This window comes from Myotis daubentonii, chromosome 1 (genome assembly GCF_963259705.1).
Source record: "Myotis daubentonii chromosome 1, mMyoDau2.1, whole genome shotgun sequence".
NCBI classification, from domain to species: domain Eukaryota; kingdom Metazoa; phylum Chordata; class Mammalia; order Chiroptera; family Vespertilionidae; genus Myotis; species Myotis daubentonii.
Window position 1 is genome coordinate 30,516,352 of NC_081840.1, and position 18,894 is coordinate 30,535,245.

General features: G+C 37.8%; 1 protein-coding gene across 8 annotated transcripts in view; it reads right to left on the minus strand.

Annotated features, from left to right (window-relative positions):
• Positions 1 to 18,894, minus strand: part of SYNE2 (spectrin repeat containing nuclear envelope protein 2) — a 316,273-nt gene that overhangs the window by 194,750 nt on the left and 102,629 nt on the right. For all 8 annotated transcript variants that reach the window (XM_059693959.1, XM_059693921.1, XM_059693929.1 and 5 more), the window contains 10 exons: positions 18,444 to 18,545; positions 14,858 to 14,995; positions 9,203 to 9,367; positions 8,490 to 8,602; positions 7,247 to 7,409; positions 5,756 to 5,834; positions 4,780 to 4,967; positions 2,887 to 3,051; positions 1,862 to 2,011; positions 54 to 227 (listed from right to left, as the gene is read on the minus strand). In XM_059693959.1, coding sequence (XP_059549942.1) covers positions 54 to 227; positions 1,862 to 2,011; positions 2,887 to 3,051; positions 4,780 to 4,967; positions 5,756 to 5,834; positions 7,247 to 7,409; positions 8,490 to 8,602; positions 9,203 to 9,367; positions 14,858 to 14,995; positions 18,444 to 18,545 — 1,437 coding nt within the window. The remainder of the gene's footprint in view (positions 1 to 53; positions 228 to 1,861; positions 2,012 to 2,886; positions 3,052 to 4,779; positions 4,968 to 5,755; positions 5,835 to 7,246; positions 7,410 to 8,489; positions 8,603 to 9,202; positions 9,368 to 14,857; positions 14,996 to 18,443; positions 18,546 to 18,894) is intronic.

Genomic DNA, 18,894 nt, shown 5'->3' on the forward strand with positions numbered 1-18,894 from the left:
TACTTCGGTCTACAACCATGAAAGCTGTCCTTTTAATGCTTTTACCCTCATACCTGCAAAGATTCTTCCATTGAAGGATCTACATCATCTTTATGTCTCAGAAGATCCAAAACGGATTTGGTTTCTGCCTCCCAGATTTCTACTTCTCCAATGAGCTTTTCGACCTCTTCAGCCACTTTTAGTTGCCCTGTGAATTCTTCTTTTTCTTTTTCATGTTCTTCCCCGGCCTACAACATTCAAAATTATCACTAAAAAAAAGTCAATGTTTACATCATAAAATAATTTTCAATTTTAAAAAGTTATCTCTTTTTTTCCCAAAGGGTGGCTAATTCAGCATATATTAATGACTTAAGACTTAGTTTTGGACAATAATAACATCTTATGATAGTACATATCACTTTAAATATTAAAAGATTTATTCACATATATTTTCTTTTTTTAATTTTTGACTTACTGATTTGAGAGACAGAGAGACAGAGAGAGAGAGAGAGAGAGAGAGAGAGAGAGAGAGAGAGAGAGAGATGAAGAAGAGAGAGAGAAACATCAATTTGTTGTTCCACTTATTGATGCATTCATTGGTTGATTATTGTAAGTGCCCTGACTGGAGAGTGAGCCCACAACCTTGGCATATCAGAATGATGCTCTGAGCAACTGAGCTCCATGGCCAGGGCCACATGTATTTTCCTAATGATAATATCATTCCTGTCAGCTAATTACTATGGTCTCCATTTTACATATAAGATAAAAATCTTAGAAAATTAGGGTACTGATTCTATAAAAACATTTCTAAACCTCGTATACAATTTAATTAAATACAGTTGTTAGTAATAGTAGTTTCAAAACATCCTCAAGAAGAGACAGAATCAAATTTCAAAAAAATTTAGCCTTTTCCCATGAATAATCCCTCAATATGTCACAGCTTTACATGACATATTCATTCTTAAAGCTGTTCTTTTTACCAGATCATATTTTAAATGTATTAGAAGAATATACTATTTTATATTCTTCTATTCTAAAAGCATCTTGCACAAATTCAGATCTTTCAAGATTTTATCTGATTCGTCTTCTAAGCAGTCCATCATGGCCGCTGGCCAAAGCCAGTTCAATATTACATTCTTCAGTAAAACTGTGTAAGTCGTTATTCTGAAGAAGGCACATTTCCAAAACCACAGGTATGATACCCATGTATGATTTTTATGCTTTGTTTCTTTTATTTTTTAAAAATATATTTTATTGATTTTTTACAGAGAGGAAGGGAGAGAGACAGAGAGTTAGAAACATCGATGAGAGAGAAACATCGATCAGCTGCCTCCTGCACATCTCCCACTGGGGATGTGCCCGCAACCCAGGTACATGCCCTTGACCGGAATCGAACCCGGGACCTTTCAGTCTGCAGGCCGAGGCTCTATCCACTGAGCCAAACCGGTTTGGGCTGCTTTGTTTCTTTATAGATAAGACGTTCTTATCTATAAGCACCCTCTTAATTACCCAACAAAGCAACAAATAAAGACCACAGGTCTCCCCATTTTAGGGAAAGGAAGCAAGACACAGGCTGGGGGCTACCTAAAGCTGGGCCGTGTCTAAGCACCGGTCAGAAGCAAAGGGAGAAAAGCCCAGCGCCCTTTCCACACTGAGCAGCCGGCTGCCCTGGGTGTCGGGGAAGCCCCTCCCGCTGAGACACAGCACTGACTCTGAGGAAGACTTCAGGGAGGAGCCACTGACGCATTTGACTGGAACGTGATTACATTTTAAATATTATCGAATAATCACACCACTGTTCCAACAATATGGGTTTTTCCAGAGAAAACAGCGCACTTGAATTATTTCTGTATACAAATGTGACGAAGTATAACTACTTCACCTTTATATTCTGGTCGTGGTTTTCAGGAAGTGCTAACGGAGTATCTGTTGGAGAGTCCACAGTTGGTTTTTCTTCTTTAGATGGCTGCATATTTCCAGAATTACCAATAACAGGCTGTTCCTGCTTTTTTATAAGTGGCAGTTTCATTTCCTAGAAGAAATTAATGTCATAAAACTTAATGCTCATATTTTTATGCTAAGGTATATTATTACTGTACCCATAATAAATGGACATAATATATTCAATATATTTTAAAATAGAAGCATTTCCCATAAAACACCTCAGTCTCAAATTGTTAAGAATAAGAATAATTTAATACTTTAAACTCAAAAATTATGGAAGGTTTGCTTTTATTAAGCACTATTACAAATATAAAGATAAATAAAGCTCAGTGTATGTTCTCAGGAGCTTGAAATCTAGTAGGCAAAAAACTTAACATTATTCGTTAATGGTAAAAGAAATTCACTAGAGAGTTGTATGTTATATGTCCACACAAAAACTTGCACATGAATGTTCACAGCAACATTACTCATAATGGTCAAAAGGGTGGAAAGAAGCCAAATCAACCAATCAATGAATAAATAAAATGTGGTCTAGCCATACCATAGACTATTATTACTTGTCAGTAAAGAGGAATAAAGAACTAATATATGCTACAACATGGATGAATCTTGAAAACATTACACTAAGTAAAAAAAAAAAAAAAAAAGAAAGAAACAAAAGACCACATATCATATGATCCCACTTGTGTGAAATATCCAAAATAGGCTACTCTGTGCAGACATAAAGTGATTTCTCACTTGCCTAAGGCTGAGGAGGGTGGGAGAAAGTGGAGAGTGACTGCTAATGGGTACAGAGTTTCTTTATGAGGTGAATGATGAAATTGTCCTGATTATGGTGATGGCAGCACAGCTCTGACTATACTAAAAACCACATCATACACATGAATGGGTTGTATGGTATGTGACTTTTATCTCAATGTAGCTGTTACCAAAAAAAAAACCCCACAAAAACCCAACACTTACGAGCTGAGTTTTTGTAACAAACTTTCTCCATCTTTTATTCAGCCTTCTCAGTTCTTTAGAAATAGATGATCCAAATTCATCATTGCTGACTTGAATTAAGAAGTTGCCCACTTCGTTTAAAGTGGTGTGTTCAAGATTCCACTGGGATAGTGTCTCAGAAGGAACCTACATAAAACATAAGCAACATGACTTTTTAACGACAAAGTATTTGTCTTTCTATGATCTGTAAACAGATCTTTACCCAGGCTGACTGCCAGCAAGCGTGAGGCTTTTGCAGAGATCCTGACCCGCCCTTTAGCGGATGCTCCCGTCCGTACTGATCTAGCTCTTCATCCCTGAGCACTAACGGGCAGGCAGCAGCTGTCTGACACCACTCCCGGTCCTGGGCTCTTCGGAAGCATCTGATCTTCCCCCTTTCTAAGTGGCTGGTGAGCTGAGAGCAAAGGTTCTCAAACTTTTTCAGGGGTGGCACTGTAATTTTCAGTGATATTTTCATGGACTCGGAAAAATCATCTAAAAGCTCTCGTTTTTAAGTCGTCAGGTCCAAAAAACTTAGTAGTAATTTGCATAATGTAACAGACAAGTCTTGTTGTATCTCCCTCAAAATTTAAGTTACCTTTAAACTTAAAAAATTTCTCTTTAATTTAAAGAGTTCTCTTTGGCAGCTCAGGGCACCTTAGCACAGAGTGTGGGAACTGTAAGACTTAAAGTGTTATTTTTCTCAGAGTTATGGGAATCTTAATAAAAGAACTTTAAAAACACAACTGTTGAAAGGCAAAGATATGCTTTTCTAATCTCAATATAGGTGGCAGGGAGAAGTAACGTCTCACTAATTCCTCAAATACTCTTTTTGTGCTCACACACACATAAATTTTACTTTCATGTAAACAGCCTCCTTTCTGTTTGAGTAATTTTAGTTTCTACCTGGAAAATGTTTAGTCTGAGAGGCTAGCTATATCCATTTGCAACAGAAGAAAACAAATCCTACTTCAGAGAGGAATCATAAAACTAAGTGTTACATCAATAGCAAATGAAACAATAATGAATTACACTAAAATTTCTTCCACACCTCTCCACAGAAGTCTAAAGTATTTTGATTCCCCTCCTCTAGAAACTCAGAAAGGTTTTAGAGCTCAAAAGAATTGAATGAAGGGACTAAAGGAATTGAGCAAAAAAGAAAAAGGAAAAAACTTATGGACATGGACAACAGTGTGGTGACTGCCAGGGGGAAGTGGAGGAGGGATGGGAGACTTGACTTGGTGAACACACAAAGCAGTGTACAGATGACGTGTTGTGGAATTGTGCACCTGAAACCTGTTTAATTCGGTGAACCAGTGACTCCCCAATAGATATAATAAAAAGGAAATAAAAAGTATTGAATTGAAAAATTAAACTTTTTTTCAGTCATTAAACCAAAACTTATCATACCTTCTATTCGCCACGCCCTGTACTATCTATGTATTTGAATATATTCTTATTTTTCATGTGTTCTATTTGACGCTATTTTGTTTCAAGTGAAAAATGAAACTTTTTAAAGCATCAATTTATTTTAAATGTATCTCTATGCTATCCACTACTCTAAGTCTTTTATTTTCTTTAAAAAGAAAAAAAGTAGTAATCAATCTTCCAAAAGCTATACTGTGTATGTAACTTATACCTCAATAAAGCTGTGTGTGTGTGTGTGTGTGTATGTGTGTGTGTGTAAAACCTATACTGAGGAGAAAACGTCTTTGGCAGTTTCATTAGGAAGAAACTGAACTCTTTCCGAACCATGGAGAATTTTCCAACAGTTGAGCTTATTCTTCCCTGGCACCTAGTTTCTGGACTGAAAATGAGGGTCTCCAAACAATACCAAAAAGTACAACTGAGCAGATGCCATGGGACTGCGAATACCTCTGTAATTTGTTCCTTCTTTGTCTCCTCAAAACAAGCCTTCAGGAAGCAGAGCTTTTCCGTGTAAGTAGTCCAGCATGCCAGAACTTGCTGCAGAGTGGACTTCACATTATCTACATTTTTTCTGCACATAGAAATATTATGTTCCATCATCGCATATTGTTCACTAACATTCTGATATTCTCCACCTATAATGTTAATAAAACAAAAAGTAATTTTAGAGAACAGTTTCTTATTAATAAAATACTGTTAAGAAAAACGTGCATATTAACAGTGGCAAAAAAAGTATGTACTCTGACAATATTAAAAGTAAATGCAAGCATTTTCCAAAGAAAACATGCATGTAAAACATTAAGGTAGACCTGGCCAGGTGACTCGGTTGGAGTGTCACCCCTTACACCAAAGGTTTCAGGTTCAATTCCCAGTCAGGACACATACCCAGGTTGTGGGTTTGCTCCTGGGTCAGGGGCATGCACAAGAGGCAACTGATCAATGTTTCTCTCTCACATAGATGTTTCTTCTCTCTCTCCCTTCCTCTCTAAAAATCAATTAATTAAAAAATAAAACATCTACAGATATAAAAGCCTAAGCGACCAGCCGATAAGCTGACTGTTCAACCGGCCAACCAGTAGCTATGACACACACTGACCACCAGGGGGCAGATGCTCAACGCAGGAGCTGCTGAGCTGCGGTGACTTGGCAGCTGTGGTTCCTGGGTGACACACCCGGAACCAGAGAGGAGGGAGCACAATTCCAGGGTGTCAGGCAAGAACCACCCTCTCGCAATCCAGGGCCCCTCAGGGGATCTCAGAGAGCAGGTTTCAGCCCAATCCCCACAGGCCAGGCCAGGCCAGGCCAAGGGACCCCACCAGTGCATGAATCCGTGCACCAGGCCTTTAGTTAAGGTATAAAGTTAAAGTGATAAAATGCTCTTTTTAAGTGACTATTCCATCAAAAAGTAACTGTGTAACTTTACCCAAATTCTTATGAATTTCTTCACATTTCTGAAAAGAAGATTCAAGTTGAGCTAGGAAATCTTTTTCTTCAATGAATTTCTGGGGAAAGGGAGATGGAAAAAAACATATTGACAGTTTACACTTTTTTAAATGTGCAAAGAAATCCAAACATAAACATATAAACGTTGATGAAACACTTAGGCACCAAAATTTCTTTAAGGCTTTAAACTACATATTTGGGTAGGAAAAGAAGAAGAGCAGTTCACGACGAGAGAAAGTTAAGTTCTAGGAACTGTAAGTATGAGTATGAACATTATGTTGGTATGAAACCTAAAAAGTTCATCTTAATGTGATGATATGGTTCCACAATGGTTTCCTCTGGTGGGAAAAGGCACGTGAAGTATTTATAGCAATCTCAAAACCCCCTACCTGACATATTTACTAATATTGCAGAATCTGTATCAGTTTCTCTTATTTCATGTACCAGTATTTTTTAATATTGAATAATTTTATTAGATAAATTTACAGTATGTTATAAAAAGATAGATCCATCTTGCAAAAACATTTGAGAAATTACAATTAACTAAATTATTATGTGTCCTATACAAGCAAAGTATGCTATGGAAAAATGCAATTAATCAATAACTGACATTTTTGTATACTTATCATGTATTGATTGTATGCTTACTTAAATGGAAAAATAATCAAAGAAAGAAATGAAATAAAATATTCAAAGTCTAGTCTAATTTAGAATGATTCTTCCTATTTGAGAATGTACGGTGTTTAAATCATATTTGTAAATATATCTCTCTTCATGTTTTTCAGTTTTTGTACTTAAAATTTACAATCTTGGACTATTCTTTTTGCCCCTCATTCCAAAAAGAGGGAAACAGCAAGTATGATGACAAGGATAACTGTAGAAATGACATTCCTAGGATGCTTTAGTTTTAATTTACTAATGACCACACTTATATTTAAGTCATTTGCTATATTTTTTCCTATAAATTTCAAGAGCTAAACTCTCTCCCTACAAAAAGCCTCAATGCAAAATGTGCTGTTTTTCCCACTCTGAAAACTGAAAGGCTAAATTGAGCAAAACAGAAAAATAAAAAAGAAAGAACTTAAAAAAAAAAAATACCTGATAAGCTAAGATTAAAATGTTCTAAGAAAAAATTTAATTTTTGGACAAAACCATTTATCTGGGTGGGGCAAAAGATATCCAGTAAGTGAAAATAGAAATTTTTAATGGAAATACCATTGAAACTTTCTCTAACTATTGTGTTAAGAGGTTAATTCAAGCTCCCCTGCTGTAGTAAATAATACTGTTTTTCTTTCTTACTCTTTCCTGATGCCTGAAATTCTTTTCTCCAGGCAACATTTAAGCTAATGGAAGTTACCAAAAAACCCATCTGGAAACCTGAAAAGATAAAGGGGAATTGTGCCAAAGGAAAACGCAAACCCAGCACCCAGATGTGGAGAACAGTTTCCAAGGCATGAAAGACAAAGCTTACATGCCAGTCGTCCAGCAGCAATTCCACCGATTCTTTGCTCCCATACTTGATGTTCCAAGCCTTCAATTTTGATTTCACTTCATCTAGCAAACCAAGGACTGAGCACTTATAGTAATGAAATTCTAGAAGTGGGATGAATTTTTTCCCCGAAATATTGTTGATTCTGAAAAATAGTGCCGGTTTTAGAATTTAACTTAATATTATGGGCCAAATGTCAGACATGTGGCATTTTAAAAACATTGGGGCTCTAACTTTTTTCTTTTAAACACATGGTACTCAGATGTATCCTCAAATCTTTTTTTAAACAAAGTAAAATGAACATTGTGGCTAGATATATAGTAATTATTTCTAAGGTGAAAACATGTAACGGAACATTTTTTCAAGAAATTATAACCCTGTTGAGAAATTCTATACTAAAACATCAATACCCAGAATATTTTACTAAATTTGTAAACTTCTGCATAACTTAATGCAACTACTATAACTTCAACATTGACATATTAAAAACAGCTTTCATTATTAAGGCAAATACCTTCTTATTATCATTCTAATAAGTTGCTTATAAATAATGAGAAAAGAGCCCAGCCTATGGCTCAGTGGCTGAGCATGGCCCTATGAACCAGGAGGTCCGGGTTCGATTTCAATTCCTGGTCAGGGCATATGCCTGGGTTGCGGGCTTGATCCCAGTGTGGGGCGTGCAGGAGGCAGCCAATCAATGATTCTCTCTCATCACTGATGTTTCTATCTCTCTCTCTCTTCCTCTCCCTTCCTCTCTGAAATCAATTTTAAAAATTAATTAAAAAATAATAACGAGAAAAGAGAAGGTGATGTGGACCACCATCAATTATATAATCTTTATATTTGTAGTACCCGAGTTTATCAAGTGCTCTCACGGACCTCCTATTTCACCCCGTAGCCTTGTGAGGCAGGAACACGGTGACCATCATTAACCTGTATTTACAAATGAGCACACATGCTCAGAAAGGCAGAGGAACTTGGCCAAAACCAAGATACAGAGCTCAGTTTCTGACTGCAACGCAGAACTTTTCTACCACCACATCCTACCATCCAATAGAAAGTATGTTAGCCTGATAGTGTGTTACTATTCCGTCAAACAGCAAGGTACAGTTATCAAGATTTAAAGAATACTTGTCAGAAATTATCTAAAAATCTTTTCTGGTCCCTATTGCACAATTTAGTGCTCAAACATGAACGGTTTCAGCAGCTGTGAGGTGTTACAAACCGTCTTTGCATTTCCTCCAATTTGTAAGCTGGTACCAACGGCAACTGTTTTTCATCTCTATTTTCAAATGCCAGGAGAGTGTTCAAGTGACAGTCACATTTATCCATCAGACTCTGCAAAGACATTTAGCATGACAGGACGAGGTTTATTGTCAAACATTGTAACTGAGGGCTTGTTCATCTCATTTGCTCTCTGCATGCATTGCATCTTCTTTTAAAATTATAAGTGTTTTATTTTTAACTAAGATGTTTCTGAATAAATATTTTCATCATAAATGTCTTAAACTAGATCAGTTTTACAGAGAGGCAGACTGCAGTTTCTTTGGCGAAAGCATTATTAAAATCTTTTGTTTTCGGGTGTAGTTCCCATCCCTTGCTGCAATGCTATTTATTTCACATACCAAATTCTTCATGACTTCGTAGAGAGAACCCAGTCTCCCACATTTTAAACCAGTTTCCCCCTCCTTTTCTGTCAGACTTTCAGTAGGTTTAGAACTCACTGGTTCTACTGTTACTGTTTCCACCTTAAACTAGCACAACGTTCATGAAGAACATGAAGTTACCTTTCAGGTCTCGTGTCTCCCCAAGGGACTAATTCTAAACTACCCTAAAATACCCACTGTATTTCCTTCCCTTCTTGCCAGGACAAAGTCTCTCTCAAGAGCAGTCTTAACAAAGTATAGATTTTTCAGTGCTTTTTTTTTCTTTTCCAACCTTGAATAAAGCCATCTTCTCTTCCACTAGCGCTATGGCTTCATAGTAATCGTGGGAGGTGGGCAAGTCAGCCTCTGTGAGCGCCTCTACCTCCTGGAGCCAAGCTTCGATTTGGTGGAGGGGAGAAGGCAAGTCCTCATTCAGCTTTGTTTTCCACACGTTAACCTGAAAAAAAAAGGAGGGGAACATGTTCTTCAGCAGACATTCTTCTAGTTTATTTCTTCGCACATATTATGTTTAATTCTTTAAAGTTTCCCTGATCCGTTAAGGAAATCTTTATCAATGGAGATAAACTTAGTTCTAAAGACCACTGGTGATCGAGAAGATAATTTAACAGTTGCAGGAGAAGAGGGCGCAGGAATAAAAACAAATGTTTTGATAAGTCCATAATCAGTTATGAGAGGGAAATTAGAAATATTGAAAGCACCCCTCAAGCATTCAAATGTTGTATGCCCTGTGCTCTCTGACATTACAACTACACCTCACAAACAGATTGATAGATTAAATTTCCTCATGTGCCCTAACTGTATACTCACATCAAATATCTCCATACATCTCCTGAATATCTGTCCTTCATTGAAACCCCCACAATGCAGGCGACCTCTTCCTCGGCCTTCCCACCAACCCCTACGTGCACACAAGTCACACAGCTGCCAACTACAGATTTCCCCAAACACTGACTGCACCCCAGGCTCTCGCTCTTGCTGCCCCTTCCCCTTACTAAGTACCATGGAAACTCACATCCTCACTCATTCACACATTCACTCATTCATTCATTCATTCATTCACTGAACAAACAGGAATAATCTACTGTGCTAAGCGGTGGGGATAAAGATACAGAAGACTTCTGAAGTGGACAGGGGACATGTGATCACACACCACAGAGTACTGGCAGCAGCTAGGCACAACTTAGACATGCACATGGCACAGGGTAAATATACTCAAAAAAGAGAGTAAGAAACAGACTAATATATAACATCAATTTACACAACTTAAAAGTAGATGGACACAAGAACACAACACGCATTTTGCAAAAACATAAAATAAAAAGACACACGCTAAGGACCTCACAGTGTTGGCCTAAGGAGAAAGGAAGGGACTGGTAGAAAAGGAAATAAACACACAATTAAACAAGTGAATAAAAACAAGAGCTGGGCCTGGTGCAGACCCAATGCCATGAAGGGGCAGTAAGTTTAATACCATCTTCTACATCTGAGGATCAACCAGATGAATAAAAGTTACAGCTCTTGCCTGGACCACCGAGCGGGAGAAGCAGGTAAGTGCACAGCTGCAGGAACGTGTGGTCAGCAATATAATAAAGCCAGGCAGACGTGCCAGGGCAAACCTGGGGAGAACACGAACTCAACACCAATGACCAGAATTGCTAAGTCCGATAAACATGCAGCTCCGAAGCCACCACCTTTCTTGGTGACCCTATTGAGAATGTGATTTTTTTTTTAATCTGAATCCATATGGTTCTTTTATGGCGTTTTTGGAATTCTCATTTCAAAGACACCCCTATGAGATCAAGCACAAATCAAAATGTTTCACTCAAATCATTTCCTCTACTGATCGTGTGTTTTAATTCTTTTCTCTTTCCGTTATATTTCTACTAAATGAAATGCCACTATTCTTACAGTTAAATTGTTTTTTTATAGAGAAAAGAATAAGCAAAGTTTGAATTTTATATGGGTTATTTGATTCATCATTCCTTCAAAAACATTTACTGGGTACCTACTACATGCAAGGCAAATATAAAAAAAAACAATCAACTACCCAAGAATAAGATGTCAAAAATTAGGACAAAGCTAGGCTCCTTTAAGGCAGTCAAATGGAACTGTTCATAAAATAGAAGTATTAAATATTATCGTTTTTGCATTTTGTTCCGCATTTTTTCATCATTACTGAGGTATAATTAAATAAAATTGTAAGATATTAAAAGTATACATTGTGCTCATTTGATATATATATACATTGTGAAATGTTTCCCACCATCTATGTAATTAACACACCCATTGCTTCACATATTTATCTTATCTTTTGTGTGTGTGTGTGACCACTTAAGTTCTACTCTCTTAGCAAATTTCAATGATATAATACAGTGTTATCAACTACAGTCACCATGTTTTATGTTAGACCAGCGGTTCTCAACCTGTGGGTCGCGGCCCCTTTGGCGGTCGAACGACCCTTTCACAGGGGTCCCCTAAGACCATCCTGCATATCAGATATTTACATTACGATTCATAACAGTAGCAACATTACAGTTATGAAGTAGCAACGGAAATAATTTTATGGTTGGGTCACAACCTGAGGAACTGTATTTAAAGGGCCAGAAGGTTGAGAACCTCTGCGTTAGACCCTCAGACCTTATTCACCTTTTAGCTGAAAGTTTGTACCTTTTTACCAACCTCTCCCTATTTCCCCACCTCCCCGTCCCTGGCAATCACTTTTCTCCTCTGTTTCTGAGTTTGACATTGTTTTTAGATTCCACATATAAGTAATACCAGGCAGTACTTTGTTTTGCTTTGATTGTCTTGCAAGTTTATTTTCTCAAAAGGCGTATGGCAAAAGACAATTCTATAATCTTAAATCACTAATGGTATATCGCTAAGCCTCCAGTTAGAAAAACAATGAAAAAAGCTTCATTATGTTAAGTTTTTAATATAAGCAAATTAGATGTATTTTTATTATATCTGAATTTTTGGGTGCATTTGCCAAAAAAAAAAACAAAGTAGAAAATTGGTATGTGACTAAAGTTAAAGAGAGGCTACAAATAATACCTCTCAGTCAGCTGTTATTCTTTCCACAACAAAAAGAAAGCTGCATGTTTTTGGGATGAAACCCCATATGTGCTTTCTGACTCAGGGCTGCCCTCCATGAAGTAGTCAGGAGAGGAAAGACTTTCAATCCACTCCTATCTCACTTAACATAGATAACATGGCTCCGCCCTTTCTTTCTCCCTGTTGGAATAAAAGTTACAGCTCTTGCCTGGACTACCAGGCAAGAAAATTTCTATAAGATCTTCTCAGGTCAAAATAACATAATGTTGCTATTCTTCATAGCGGGCTTAAAATGAAACCTCTTACTAGGAAGCTTTGAGATATCTGGGTTCTCAAACAACTGAACCAGAAACTATCTAGATGGTATTTTCTGTTATACACCTGACGACATTAAAATTACTAGGCCGCATTTTCCCACACCAAGAAAATGAGCTTCATTCTACCGAAGGGATGGATTTTCTACGTACTATTAATTTGAAGCACTCAACCTTGCACAATAGTTCTTTCTATGGTTTTTTCTCATTATTTTGGGTAATTTTTCCAAATCATAGTCAGAAAATCAGGTCAGGTCTCTGTGGCCTGGGGCAGCCTGAACGGTACAGACAATATGTCTGTTTTGCGGAGGATTTGGAACAGAGAGCCCCCGCTCTTCACAGCGGTCGCCGTCAGAGCGAGGGATCAATGAGCACAGGCACTGGTGGGAAGAGTTCTGGAGCTGCACTACTTCTCCGAACGTAGGTGCGCTGACAGGGCGGCTTTTTGAAGCCACTAGAATACTCTTTGACACTCTTCGGAAATGGTGTGAACAATGTACTCTAAAACAGGCTGCCACTGCTGACGGCCAGGAGCCTGGAGCAGGGCTCGGCAAACTTTTCCAGGGCCGAAGAGCGTTTCTGACTTGCAGGTCATGCTACCTGTGTAACAACCCTGTAAATTCACTAAAAATCATTTAATTATCCATTTAAACTGAGTGAGTTCTATGGTATGTAAACTATACCGCAATAAAGATATCAAAAAAGAGGAAAAAAGAATGAAGGCCAAATAAAGATATTTAGACATCAAAGAAAAGTACGAACTTGTTGCCACAGGCCTGCATTATAAGTTAAAGGAAGTTTTTCAGGCTGAAGGAAAGTAAGTTCAGATGGAAACTCAAATCTCTTGAAGAAATGAAGAACACTGGAAATGGTAAATATCTAGGTAAATATAAAAAGCTAATTTGATCTCTTACTTTCTTTAACATGACTGTTTTTGAACAAAAATATATAGCATGGTCTTGGGGACTTTAAAACGCATGTCTGTATCATGTATACATATTTATGTACAAAGCAACTATAGCATAAAATATGAGAGATAAATGAATCAATTTAATTGCAAGTTGCTACATTTTAAAAAGTTATACAATAGCTTAGAAGTTATTTAGACTGTAAACATTTTAGAATGTATATTGTAATACCACTAAAAATATAATAGAAAGATATAGAGCCAAAAAGCCAATCAATTAAAATGGAATTCTAAAAATATTTACAATCTAAAATGAGACAGGAAGAAAAAGAATAAAAATACAAAAAAACAGAGGAAATAAACACAAAAAAAGAGTAAAATGGTTACCTACATTGAACCATATCAATAATTACATTAATGACTACATGACTAAACATTTCAGTTAAAAGGCAGAGATTGTCAGAGTGAATAGAAAGCAAGATCCAACTATATGTTGCCTATATGAGATGCAATCTATATATATAAAAGCCAAGCGACCGGAATGGCAGAACGACTGGAACAACCGATCACTATGATACGCACTGCGGTGGCCAACCAGCCCTATGGGCCCCTGCTTGCCCCCCCAACTTCCTGCGGCCCCTCCCCCTGGCCGGCCTGGCCCCTGATTGTCCCCCTCACCCTTATCAGGGGTGGGGCCGGCCAGCCAACCTCCCGCAGCCTCTACCCCCCGCTGGCCCAGCCCTGATTGGCCCCCATCGGGGCAGGCTGGCTGGACCCCACCTATGCACGAATTTGTGCACCAGGCCTCTAGTTTAAATATAAACACTCAAGTAGGTTGAAAGTCAATGAAGCAATCAGCAAGAGAAGACTGGAATGATTGTACTGATATTAGATTAAGTAGACATCAAGAAAAGCAATACTGCCAGAGATAAAAAAGGAATATCTCATAATAGTAAAAATGTCAATTCCTCAGGAAGATATAACCATAATAAATGTATACACCTGATGAGAAAGTGTAAAATATATGAAGCAAAATTTAACAGAATTAAAGGAAGGATACAACTGATAGAACTGGACAAAATGTCAGTCAAGACCAGATAATCTAAACACTATCAACCACCTTAATTTATATTTTTAGAACACTATATCCAATAACTTACAAAATACATGTTCATTTCAAGTGCAAATAATATGTGCACCAATATGCGCCATATCCTGGGCCATAATTCAGACTGAAATCACACAGATATATTCAGCCACACATACACACATTCATCCTTACATATCTCTCTGGGTTTATCCCAACCCCCTTTGAGCTTCTATTGATAGTGACACATGACACTGGTCCATGGTGGAGGGGAAGCTGCAAGTGAATCAGAATACGGCTAATCTACCGAGACAAGCCAAGAATTGATGGCAAGCGTAAGAACTTGATAAGCATGCGATTTTTTTCTAAGTAGAATACTATAAATTCCTACTTAAATATCAACCGCTACCCAAATGAGACCATGGAGAAAATATTAAGAGCACTCTCCCAACTTTCTGAAGCAACTATCCTGTATTTTAAAGAATTCCTCATGGAAATCTGAAGGTCTCTTCCAACAAACAGAGTTGCCCAATGAAAATGTTCTTCTAATGAACATAACATAGCAACCTGGTAGTTGAGGCCATCCCAGGCTTTTCTCAACTGTAGCTGATCTTCATTCAGCTCATCCAGATTCCCTTTCATCGACAGGATGTCCAAAACGGGTTTTTCCCCTTCACTGAAGGACTCCAAAAAGGACAGCAGACTCTACAATTAGAAGAATATTTTAAAGACTGAAATGTTCAAATCCGTTTACAAAATGTCAACTGTAACTGAAAGGTCCGTGGTTATAGGTTATATTTAAGTTTTTACTCAGATAAAGGTAAAATTCCCTAAATTCAGGATCCTCTCACTGATCCAGTTTCTTTCTCCAGTCCCCCAGATAAGTCAGGTGCCGTCATAGGGACCTGGGCCACAGACTGCTCTCACATCAGTACTGTTGGATTTGTACTAGAATGGAGAAGCAAGGACCCTCAGTTCCAGAGGACAAGTCAGGATGGCTCATGGAAAATGTGAGTTTGTCTGTCCTTCCCAAACATGTGTTCACAACAAAATAACAGTAAGAGAAAGTGAGGATATATGACAGCAGTCACCATGTATAAATGGTTTTGAGCCCTGGTTGGTGTAGCTCAGTTGGAAGAGCATCATCCCATGCACCAAGAGGTCACTGGTTCCATTCCTGGTCAGGACACATGCCTAGGTTGCAGGCTCAGTTCCCAATCAACGTTTCTTCTCTCATCAATGTTTTGCTCTCTCTCTCCCTCTCCCTTTCTCTCTCTCTCTAAAATAAATAAAAACTTATCTTTAAATGGTTTTTGAGGAGTTTATGATTAACTAAGCTTGAGCCAATTCTTCTCAAGTCATCTTATACAGACCTTAGAAAATACTTTGTCTCTGATCTAAAAATGTTAATAAATAAAACTTTTCTTGGTTAGATTTGTGTGAAATAGTGGTGTGCAAGAGTCATCAATTCCATAGAATTTAATTTAAAACATTATCCATCATTATTAGTAGCATTTTTAATTAAATTTTACGAGCAAACTGAAGGATTAAAATATTTTAATTCTTTCTGATAATTATTAACTTCATAAAGCCTTTTAGTTAAGAAACTTGAATTGGTGGCACATTACTAAATCCAAAAACATATATGAGAGCAAGGCACTTCACCAGACGCTGAGCATCTTGTCAATGAAAAATGTAGCAGACCAGAGGAAGAGGGGCGAAGCACAAGAAGTCTACACAGTTCAGGCGAAAGGAAAGTGAGAATATCTGATCCCTTCCTTCCCCGATGGCTCCAAACCAGAAAGGATGGTGTGGTGGGCAAGCCACACAATCCACTGAATGTTACTGTGGGAAAGGCTGGAGTCATCCAACTTCCTCTCTAACAGATAGGGAAATGGGGGCCCAGAGGTGCCATGAGCTGTGTAGGGACATGAGAGCATCTCCACCTCATTCAGGATGGAGAACAGGGAGGACAGAGTTACATGGACAGTGGATTCTAAGAAACAGGACTGCGGAACCTTGACTTTGGCTCCTGTTAGTAATTCTGTGATGGCCCCATTCCCAATTTCCTGATTTTTCTTTCATTCAATACTCACTCTGAAAATTATGCTCTGCTCTAGACCAGGAATTATAAAACTTTTACTGTAGAGGCAAGATAGTAAATATCTTGGGCTTTATGGACCAATGGTCTCAGTAGCTACTATTCTACTCTGGGGTTATAGCGTGAAAGCAGCCACAGACAATCCTTTAATGGGCATGGCGATATTCCAATAACACTGTACTTAGAGAAATAGGTGGTGGGGTCCACAGACCACAGTTTGCCTATCTTTGCTCTAAAACAAGCATGTCAAACTCAAAGGCTAACACGGGCCAAATAAACAACGTTTAAGTTTATGTGGGCCGCAAAAAAAACCAAAAGCTTCAATTTTGATAGAAATGTAGGTTTATTTTGATAGAGACATGCTGAATACAAAGGGCTGAAATAAATGAGTAATCGTTAACATAAAATAACAGAACACTTTAATAAAAATTAATATTTTTTCTTGAACATTAACTTACCAGACACTGAATAATTGCACAAATAAACCTGTTTTTCTTGTTCTCTGAAAGCGAAATATTTCCTGCTGCACACACCAAACAAGTCAGTCCAAGACAAATGACATGGCAATTGGCTGCTAAAATATTCGCTGCTAGTATTAGTAGAGAGAAATGGTGAGCCTATGCATAAGGCACGTAAGGGAAATGAATGCAATATGATTATAATAATCAGTCATTAGCGAACGCTGTAGTTCGTTATTAATAACTAGTGTCCCAGTGCATGGATTTGTGCACATGGAAAGGAAATTAATTAGAAGAAATATGTTAATATCACTATTCACATCTTGCTAATGAAAAGGAAATAGGATTCTACCAAATCTCCTATCTACCTACTCCAGGACTTCTGTGAGAATCAAATGAGAATGAGACACAGGAAAACACTTCACAGACATTTGGTTAAACTGTAAAATGTTTGCATCTGGTTATAAAGCAAGTTGGGTTCCTGGACTGAAGAAACTCCAAGGAGGCTAGTCACTAGGGAGAGGAAGCTGGGCGTAGCTATGTGATGTCATTACCCAGCGCCAATAGCCACTGTTTCGGGGCTGGGCTGGGCTGTGGGCCGCATTTTGTGCCTTGAGGTCTTGGCAGCTTTGGCTGCGATTTGGTGGGTTGTCTCTCCGGGGTGGTGATGGGGCCTGTAACCCACTTGGAGGAAGCCAAGTGTTGGTTTGTCGGTGCCAGGTCCGTGTTGCCGTTTATTTTTAAATGGCCAGTGCAAATCAGAACAGCTCTTGTATTGAGCATCTGCCCCCTGGTGGTCAGTGTGTGTCATAGCTACCGGTCGGACAGACAGACACTTAGCCTTTTATATAGAGAGATTATGTATAACAAGATACTGTAAAAATTAAGTTACAAAATTTTTATTAAAACGTTTCTTAATGCTATTATATTGGCTGGGCTGCAAAAATATTCATTGTGGGCCACATGCAGCCCTCAGGCAGCGAGTTTGACATGCTTGCTCTAAAACCTTGCTACTCAAAGTGCTCTTAGAACCACCAACAGCAGCAGCAGCAGCTTGACCTGGGAGCTCCTTGAAAATGCAAATCTCAGGCCCTGCCCATGATCTACTAAATTTTAATCTGCATTTTAACAAGATCCCTCAGGTGATTAATATGCACATTAAAATTTGCAAGTCTTAGAATTCAGTCTTAAAAGTTAACTTAGTATTTAAATAATTAATTCTGAAAGGCTTTTTCTGAAAACATCCCACTCTTTCATAAGTGTAAACTGCAAATCAATTACCCTTTAAAGCAGTGATGGCGAACCTGACACGCGAACTCATTTTTTTGGTTGATTTTTCTTTGTTAAATGGCATTTAAATATATAAAATACATATCGAAAATATAAGTCTTTGTTTTACTATGGTTGCAAATATCAAAAAATTTCTATATGTGACACGGCACCAGAGTTAAGTTAGGGCTTTTCAAAATGCTGACACGCCGAGCTCAAAAGGTTCGCCATCACTGCTTTAAAGTCATACTTGGCATTTGTCATAGTCCTACCTTCTGATGAGAATGAAATGAGTTAATTTTTTTTAAAAAGAAGTCATACTTACTTCATACTTTTTACAGTAGGTCTCATTTTCTGATTCCTTTAGCATCTTCTGTAGTTTTTTCTCTTGTTGCGTTAACCAGACCATAACATCTTTCATCGTCCCCTGAAATTCACACATGTGCGCATTTAAAATTCTATCCTAAACACACTTGATTTCTTTTAACAATAAAAATTAACAACTTCAAATATTAGTGAAATAATGTAACCATTACACACCAGTGACTCATTGTGCCAAAACAGCAGTTTTGCTTGTTAACATAACACCTTACATTTTAAAAGGGATTGAAACTAGCATCTGGATATGCTAAAAAAAAAAAAAAATCAGGGCAAGCAAGCCCCCCACTTTTTTTCCTTTTTTGGCTGATACATGTCCATTGTTCTTCAAGTTTAGAGAACATTATTCTAAGTTACTGATTTAAAGCAGGCATTTCAGAATACTGGCTTCCAATTGA